The 9,162-nt window shown below is 45.6% G+C and overlaps 1 protein-coding gene across 1 annotated transcript in view; it reads right to left on the minus strand.

Moving 5' to 3' along the window:
• Positions 1-1,154: 1,154 nt before the first annotated feature.
• Positions 1,155-9,162, minus strand: part of LARP6 (La ribonucleoprotein domain family, member 6) — a 21,166-nt gene continuing 13,158 nt past the window's right edge. Inside the window, exons 2-3 of the mRNA XM_011969154.1 lie at positions 5,919-6,129; positions 1,155-2,721 (exon numbers count right to left, since the gene is read on the minus strand). Of these exons, the coding sequence (XP_011824544.1) occupies positions 1,657-2,580 (924 nt within the window). The 5' untranslated portion in view covers positions 2,581-2,721; positions 5,919-6,129 and the 3' untranslated portion in view covers positions 1,155-1,656. The remainder of the gene's footprint in view (positions 2,722-5,918; positions 6,130-9,162) is intronic.

A 9,162-nucleotide genomic window follows, 5' to 3' on the forward strand; every position in this document is an offset into this window, starting at 1 on the left:
AAATGTGTCTAACCAAATGCCTAGCACGTAGGAAGCTGCTGAATAAATATTGGCACCTTTTAATAGTGGATTCTTTTTTTGAATGTGGATAGTAAAGATCAGAAATGTTGACCACCACTTAGTGGTTAAACAATGTGGGCTCCAAAGCCAGACCACTAGTTTCAAGCCCAACTCTACCAATCTGGCTGTTCAGCCTTGGGCAAGTTAATTACCCAAGTAAAGTCTGTTTTTTTCTGGAATAAAATTGAGATAACACCTGAACATTTCTCTTGCACTTGTTGGGCAGATTAAATGAGATAATGCATGGAAAGCTGTTAGCATGGTCCCTGACACCTAATCAGTGTTCCATAATTATTAACAAGCTCTATTAAATCCTGACAAATAGCCAGTGCGTAAGCCAACACTGGAATCTAGGCCAGTGCTCTTTCTGCTACACCAAGGCAGCTCCTGATGATAACAAACATGAACCCAAGTGAGAAGGGAAGAGAGCTAACATTTAGGGAGGGCCAGCTGCATTCCAGACATGGACATCATGACAAAGCAATTCACAGGGAGATGACGAGGTTCACGGGGCTTAGTAACCTTCCCAAGGTCACAAAATAGTGAGAGATGTGGGGGTCAAATGGACTGACCTCAAGTCCTGCAGCCTTTGTCCATCCGGTGGTTCTCTAGCATGCATCAGAATCACCTGCAGGGCTTGTTAAAACCCAAATTCCAGAACTTTCTCCCAGACTTTCTAATTCAGTGGGCCTGGGATCGGCCTGAGAATCTGGATTTCTAACAAGTTCCCGGGTAAGATCGATGCTGTGGGTCCTGGACTGTACACCCTCAGTATATGCCAAGCGGCCTTTGCTCAGTAAAATTCATTGTGATGACACACCTCTCAGGCTGCCAGGAGCCCAAGGAGAACCCTGGGGCTGCCCTGGGGTACAGTGAGGAACCCTAAGTGCCCTGACTTGATCACTATGCATTATAAACATGTAACGAAGTTTCTCATGTAGCCCATGAATGTGTACACATAAAAAAATGTTTAAATGTTCTCTTAAAGAAAAGAAAGATGTCTCTGCCAATCGCCTCGGGGCCTCATGACATGCCACCCACAGCTCTGTTAGACAGGCACCGACTTTTGTCAGGCACAATCTATAACCTCAGAGTCAGCACTCCCAGTGGGGGGTTTTATTATTTATTTACTTGACAGGTAACATCGATTTGGTCCTATAAGACACCATGCTAAAGGCTTAACTACTTGTTGTTGCACAAGGTAACTCTCCTGGACTCTCAGGAAGCCCTTGCATGGCCTATCAAGGACAGCTCAGTCACTGAAGGGAAAAACTGCATACCAAAGAAGAGAGATGCTGCCAGAGTTTCCCAAGGGAACCTCCATCCCACAGCCCTTCAGGGCCATCACACTCACTCACGTCAGCCATCATCGAAATAGTGGCCACGCTGGGAAGAACAGGAGTCCTGAACTAGAAGGTGGTCTTCAAACCATGGCGTACCGGTTTATATATATTACAGATAGATAAATTAAGGGGTCTATATGTATACAAAATCTCTCAAAGAGGAATGAATTCCATTCTGTCATGCCAGATATTTGTCAGAAACTTGAAAATGAAGGTGGTTTTCAGCGGAGCTGGTATTAAAAATAGAAGGTATTCATACACAGGCCCTGCTTCTCTCATGGCCATGAAATCCTCTGGTGTTGTCAGGGCCCCTGGGCAACCTCAGCACCCCCACGGGTAACCCATCTGCAGTCTGCATCTTCCGAGAGAGCAGGGGACTCACACCAGGGCTTTTCTCCTGGGTCCCCATCTCGGCTTGGCGGCGCCTCCGGACCCAGGGGCTGCCAGAGGGAGTGACGCTGCTGTCAGAGGAATAATCCATACACTTGCGGAAGATCTCAGGGCTGGTGCTGCAGTTCAGTCTACCTTCCTCCGCCAGTGGGGACTTTCTGGAAACGCCTTTGCGTTGGGCCAAGGGGCTGCTCCAAGGACTTGTGCACGGGGAGGCATTTGGACTCAGAAAGAGATTCTGGTGGCCAGAAGGGCTGAGCTTGTTGGTGGCCATGTGTCGTCGGCCCGCCATAGGGGACGTGGGGTTGCTCTCGGGGTCAGAGGAGCTGTTGGCAGAAGACTCATCACCCATGTACTGAAGCTCCTCCACTCTCTTGTTCAGGGACTTGTTCAGGTGGATGCTCGCAGTGGGCTCCTCGTCATGATTTTTGTCTTTGGCAGGTTTCTTTTTGGGTGGCTTCATACCAATCAGGACAGCCTTCATGTTCTCTTTGCCCTGAGATTCTGTGATCATGAACTCGTGGGCTTTGATGGCTGCTTCCACCTCCTCGAACTCCACGATGGCGCACTCCTGGGTCCCCACTTGGCTGTAGCGGCTGCTGATCCTCCGGATGTCAGGGGGCAGCTCTCTCCCAGGTTTGAGGATCCGCACTGACGAGATGACTCCAAAAGTCCCAAAAAGCTTGAGCAGGTGTTCCATCACCTTCTCCTGCACCCTGCCATTCTTCTGGGGGGTGGCCAGAGCCCACAGCTTAGGAGACAGGTAGAGATCATAGACCAGGAGCATCTTGCTGGGGAGGTTCTCGTTGGGGAACAGTGGGACGGGGGTGGTCCTCCTCACCTTCCGGTGGTCCTCATTCAACTCAAGGACCACTGAATACTTCAAGGCATGTGCTGTGGTTCTCCAGTCCCGCGTAAGGTGCTTCACCTGCAGAACAGAAAGCAAATCTGAAATAGTATCTAATGCCCTTGTCCATCCTTGTGTACACTATAAGCTCCCTCTCTCACTTCCTTATCCCTGTAACACCAGAATCCCTGTATTCTAGTGTCTAGAATCATACGCAGTATGTGTAAACACTCAAAAATCTACTGAATGAATAAGTGAATGAAAACAAGTTCTACAATTTCAAACAAGGGCACCACAGCAGTGTTGTCCAACAGAACTCTCCATGAAAATGGAAATACTCTATTCTGTGCAAGTTTAGAGGTTAAATTGCAGGCTCTGGAACAAGGCTGTTGTATACACAAATCAAAGACCCACCTCTAGCTTGCAGTAAGACTTGGAAAGTTATTCAACCTCTTAGTGCCTCAACTTGCCCTGGAAAATGGAGATGTTAATAGTGCCGTCTCAAAGAGCTGTCCTGAAGATTAAACGAATAAATATATACATGTACATATGTATGTACAGACACATACAAACTCATTTACATATAAAACAGAACAGTGTCTAGCTCACAGTGAGCACTCAATTATCATGTGCTATCATTATTTCAAATATTACGTGTCATCATTTCGATAGGATTTGGAGATTTTAACATTCAAATGCTTCTCTAAAGCAGTATTTCTGCATTTCGGCATTTGATACAGAGAAGGTTCCAAAAGATCTTTCACATTTCACTGTAATATCTCCTGAGAATGACATGAACTATTTCAACTTGAAATTAAATCCAACTTGGGCCTCACTAAGAATGGTGAAATAATCCCTCCCTCCTCCTCTGTTGGTGGAAATTGTGTGTATCAATGTTGTAGTATATGAAAGCTATATTTATACTGTAAAACAGTAATTTTCTAGAGGCCCACTTCCGGTGAAGGGAATGCCAGGGAGAATGAGTCATCCCAAAGAAATAGTGAAGGTGGGTGGGGTGGGTGACCTGAGCCCGTAATGGCGAGATCCGCCTAAGTCCTCTGAGCACAGGCCAACATAGCTGCTCTGCAAAAGAACTGGGAACTCCAGGTGCCTCTGAGCATAAAGCAGGAACTTCATGAAATTCAAGAAGGAAAGGCTCACTCACTGGGCAGGATGGGGAAACCCTGGCAGATCCATTACTATACACAGGCTCCTAGAGAGATAGTACTGTCCACTGTAGCCTGCAGCCTCTGGGTGAAATGGCTCAGACCTAGGCTACTAGAAGAACACGGGGCCAAGGGCACAGAGAAGGCGGCCCAGGCCAAGGGTCGGATTTTAGGTAGACAGAGTTGAGGAATCCAGAAAGGGTGAAGCTGATGACTGCAGGTGAGTGTGAGGCTGGGGGAAAGCCAGACAGTGGCTCACTGTGGGGTGAAACATGGTGGAGCCTTCTCCAAAAACAGCTAGGGAGGGAGCACTTGGGAGATAAAAAGAGACAATTTCCTAAGCCTGAAGCTTGAGCTAGGAGCACCCGGGGAAACCACAGCACTGCCTTACTCAGAAGGCTACAGAAGTCTGTGGGGGACCACATTTCGTTGCAAGAGAAGCAGGCTCTGCAAGGACTGAATATCCCTCCTGAGCCAGAAGCAAGGTCCACTGGAAAATCTCGGTTACAGTCCGAGCATCCTAAGCCTGGGTCCGTGACCATTCATAAGGAAGGTCCAGGTAGCACCTGCGAATAGGGACCAGGGAGCTTTCGTCCTTGTGCAATTACTAGAAGAACTCTACGGTTTCAGAAACATTGTAATTTCCCTGTGTTTTTTACCTTTGTCATGTATGTTTCCCTTTTGTGATTAACAGGAAATCCTTCAGAATGAAAAGGATCTTTGCTCTGATTTTGGAGGTGTTAGGGAGTCTGTCTGTACTCTGCAGCCAGGTTTCAACAGAGAAGAACATTCCTAAATTGGTCCATAAGTGGCAGCTTAAAGAGGAAAGCAAAACAGGCTGACTCTCGGGGTCCCTGGGGAGGAATAAGGAGACGTGCGGGATGATTCCACTGGCTGCTTCATTTTGGAATCCCCCACAAACACTTTTCATATGAAGGCTTGCTCACTGTTCTCTGGCCATTAAAATATCCCTTCCATCCCCCTGTACCTAGAAAACTCCTACTCATCCTCCAAAATCCTATTTCAATGTCACCTTCTCTGGGAAGACTTCTCAATTCTCCAGACAGGGTTAGTTGCTCTGATCAACTAGCACCCCACAGTACTGTGTTCTCTCTTTTGTCCTACTGTACGTGGTCACATTGTAATCTTTCAGATCTCTCTCATTTATTGGACTGTGAGCTTGTCAAGGACAGGGGGAGTACCATCTTCATTCTGTACATCCGGCGCCTGGCACAGCACTCAGCAGAGACAATGAGTATATCTGACGAATGAATAAAGGAAAAAGAGTGAGAGGGCCAGGCAGAGTACACCAGTGGGTGAGGCAGGGAAGAGGTCCAAGGAGAAAAGCTCTCCTCCAGTGCTCTCTGACAAAGTACACAGACAACTTGGCCGGGACCCACTTGTTACGCATCCCGTTATGCAACAGGCTGCGTGGTGCTTTTCCATTCTAGTAAATGCACTTCCCCCAAGGGAGACACAGAGTTCTTATTCCAACTCGTCTGTCAACTCTCTGAGAAGTAGACAGTACACAGCCCAAACACTGGATCTATATACGGCAGGGACAAGCAGTCTGCTGCCCAGATGGCAGCAATAATTACAAATCTCATCTCCCTATTGTATAGATGAGGATGATGGCGCCACACAGGCAGAGCATTTGTGTCTTAGAGAAGGCTCATTTCTGATAGAGCTGGGTGCTCATTCTCTCCCTTTATTCAACTTGACAAATGAAAAGCTTGGATTTCATGTAATTTTAGGTCTGGCAGGTATCTCTCAAGGCCATCGAGTCCCTCTGTCCTGGTACCGCATCCTCCTGGCCACCCACTTGCCTGGCAAAAGTGCCTGAACTTTACTAAGAACAAGCAATATTGTTTCATAACTGCTGCCAGCTGAGATTTGTCCCAATGCCCAGGACCCTTTTAATAGTGTGGGAGTGTATTCCTAACAATCCTAAATCCCTTCTCCTAGCTATTTTTCTCTTTTACAGGCACAGACTTAATTTTAAAAATTGTTCGTCATCAGGTTTCAAGGGAGTAAAAAAAAAAAAAATGTTTAGAACCACAACCCAAAACACACTTGAAATCCTTGAAGCAGCTTCTGAGAACCAAGCCTCACCTTTTTAAAGGACGTGAGTAGCTTAACGCTCACATATCCCAGCTTGTTCCTCCTCACGTGCTTTAGCAAAAAGGCGTCCTTCTCCAGGTTTTCATCTGAAAAGTAGAATTCGATCTGATCCACCAGTTTCTTGATCAACTCCTCGTCCGGGGGCTTCCACTCCTGCTCCAGGTCCTCACGCTCATTCTCGCCTCCACTTGCAGTGGTGCCACTGAGACCAGAAGGAGACAGCGGGTGTTAGGGGTTGAACTGTGTCCCCCAAAAATTCATATGTTGAAGTCCTGACCCCCAGTACCTTGGAATATGATGTTATTTGGAAATGGGGGTCACTGCAGATGCAATTAATTAAGATGAGGTCTTACTGGAGTAGGGTAGACCCCCTAATCCAACACAACTGGGGTCCTTATCAAAAGGGGAAATTTGAACACAGACATGCACACAGAGAGAACATCATGTGAAGGCGAAGGGAGACACTGGGGTGATGCAGCAAAACCCCAGGAACGCCAAAGACTGCCACTAGAAGTGAGGAAAGATGCCTAGAATGGATCCATTTCTAGTACTTTCAGAGGGCACTTGATTTCAGGCTTCAGGCCTCCAGAACCATGAAACAATTTATTTCTGTTGTTCTAAACCATCCAGCGCATGATATTTTGTTACAGCAGCCCTAGGTGATGACACTGGGTCACATGGTCACAAAAGGAGAGATTTGCCCCCAAACAGCTAAGAAGTCAATCTTTCATTTTTAGCAAGCATGGAGGATCATAAAAATAATAACTGGCCAGGCATCGTGGCTCCCATCTGTAATCCCAGCACTTTGGGAGGCCAAGGCAGGCAGCCTGAGCCCAGGAGTTTGAGACCAGCCTGGGCAACACAGTGGGACCCCTGTCGCTACAAAAAACACAAAAAAATTAGCCAGGTGTGGTGGTGCAGGCCTATAATCCCAGCCACTTGGGAGGCTGAGGTGGGAGGAGAGCTTGAGCCCGGGAGGTCTAAGTCGCAGTGAGCCAAGATTGCACCACTGCACCTCAGACTGGTTGATAGAGTGAGACTCTGTCTCAAAATAAGAATAATTATTATTATAACAACACCCTCTGCTGACATGTATGTGGCGCTCTGCCCCCATATGTTTTTCACATATGGCAAAATGTTTTTCACATATACTCTCTTATTCTTCCTTTTCTACTCCATCCCCTCAAATCCTAGTTTCTAGAAGACAGTATAGCAGAGTCACTTGACCTTTCAGTAAGATCCTCCATATTTATTAAAGAATAAAAGTTTGATTTCTTAGCTGGTTCAGGACAAGACCTGGAGTGCAGTGGTGCGATCTCCATGTGGATACATGATCACCGCCTCTCAGGAGTCACTGCAGTGGTGCGATCTCCATGTGGATACATGATCACTGCCTCTCAAGCCACCTGCCTTGGCCTCCCAAAGTGCTGGAATTACAGATGGGAGTGTAATTTCCTAGGGCTGCTGGCTCTAGGAGTCCTGGCTTTAGAGTTAAGACTGCCTGGGTCCAAATGCTTGGTTCAGACTGAGTATCCCTTATCCCAAATGCCTGGGACCAGAAGTGTTTCAGATTTCCGATTTTTCCAGAGTTTGGAATATCTGCAGATACGTAATGAGATATCTCAAGGATGGGACCCAAGTCTAAATGCAAATTCATTTATGTTTCATATACACCTTGTACAGATAACCTGAGGTAATCTTATGCAATATTTTTAATAATTTTGTGCATGAAACAAAGTTTCTGAACCAGCGGAAAGCAAAGGTGTCACTGTCTCAGTTTTTAACCCATGTTAAACCTGTGTTGTCATCGTGGCTCAAAATGTTTCCGATTTTACAGCATTTCAGATTTTGAATTTTTTTATTAAGGATGTTCAACCTGTACCACTGTTTATTAGTTAAGTAAATTTAGGCAAGGAACTCCACTGCATCTCACTTCAGTTCCATCACCTGTAAATTGGGAATCATGATAGTCCCTGCCCTCATGGGAGTGTTGTGAAGATTCAATGAATTAATACATGAAAATATCCAGAAGAATGCCTAGCATACCCTTAAAGCTCAGTAGGCACAGATAAATTCCTTCACTCATTCATAGGAGGCAGATCTAGAATTTAAACTCAAATCCTCTGTCTCCAAATCCAGTATACATAATAGCTTATATGTTTTGCTAGGACCCTGCCTGCAATGGACTCTGGAAACAATCCCGTCACCGGGCCCTTCTTAATAAAGCCCACCACTACCAGCAGCGCCACCTGGGTAGACTTCCTCCTCTCCCTCTCCCTAAGAACATTAGGTGACGGGAACAAGCCAAAGCAATCCTGGACAGAGCTTCCTTAGGAAGGCTAATCTTTCATAAGGGGATTATAACAATTTCAAACCAATAAACATTTAGAGAATACTGATTATCCACATCATAACTGATGCCATTATTAGAAGTTAGCAGAAAGTTGCAGGTAGGTAGTTAGAGGAGTTGGTTTAGCAACTCAGTGTCAGGACCAGTAATCTCAACAGGCCCATTACTGTGATCGCTTACAGCTGGAAAAGACACATACATATATGTCCTTCAACAAAATTTTCATTGGCTCTCAGCCTCACAAAGAAAAAAAAAGAAAAGAAGCAACTGTGGAATACTCAAAATGAGGGAAAAAAATATTATGGCAAGAGAGAAAAAAGCAAATAAATCTATTTAATAATTTTTCAAATTCAGAAATTATAATTAGTATAAAATATAGGCATTGGTTGATTAAAAATAAAGAGTTTTAGCTATTTGCCTGTAGGCAGCCTGGGAATGGCTTTTAAAATACCTTATTGATGTCTCAAGGTAAATACGGAGTGAAGAGGCCTGGCGCGGTGGCTCACACCTGTAACCCAGCACTTTGGGAGGCTGAGGTGGGTGGATCACTTGAGGTTAGAAGTTCAAGACCAGCCTGGTCAACATGGTGAAAGCCCATCTCTACTAAAAATACAAAAAAGTAGCTGGGTGTAGTGGTGAATGCCTGTAATCCCAGCTACTCAGGAGGCTGAGGCAGGAGAATCCCTTGAACTTGGGAGGTGGAGGTAGCAGTGAGCAGTAATCATACCACTGCACTCCAGTCTGGGTGACACAGCGAGACTGTCTCAAAAAAAAAAAAAAAAAAAAAAAGGTATAACAGGGAGACTCAATTTTAAAGTTTTTTTTTTTTTAAGTCTTGTTAAAATGGGATGATAAAAATCAGGCATTAAGCTGACTCACCCAACA

The sequence above is a fragment of the Mandrillus leucophaeus genome, unplaced genomic scaffold, assembly GCF_000951045.1.
Source record: "Mandrillus leucophaeus isolate KB7577 unplaced genomic scaffold, Mleu.le_1.0 Scaffold12, whole genome shotgun sequence".
Taxonomy (NCBI): Eukaryota; Metazoa; Chordata; class Mammalia; order Primates; family Cercopithecidae; genus Mandrillus; species Mandrillus leucophaeus.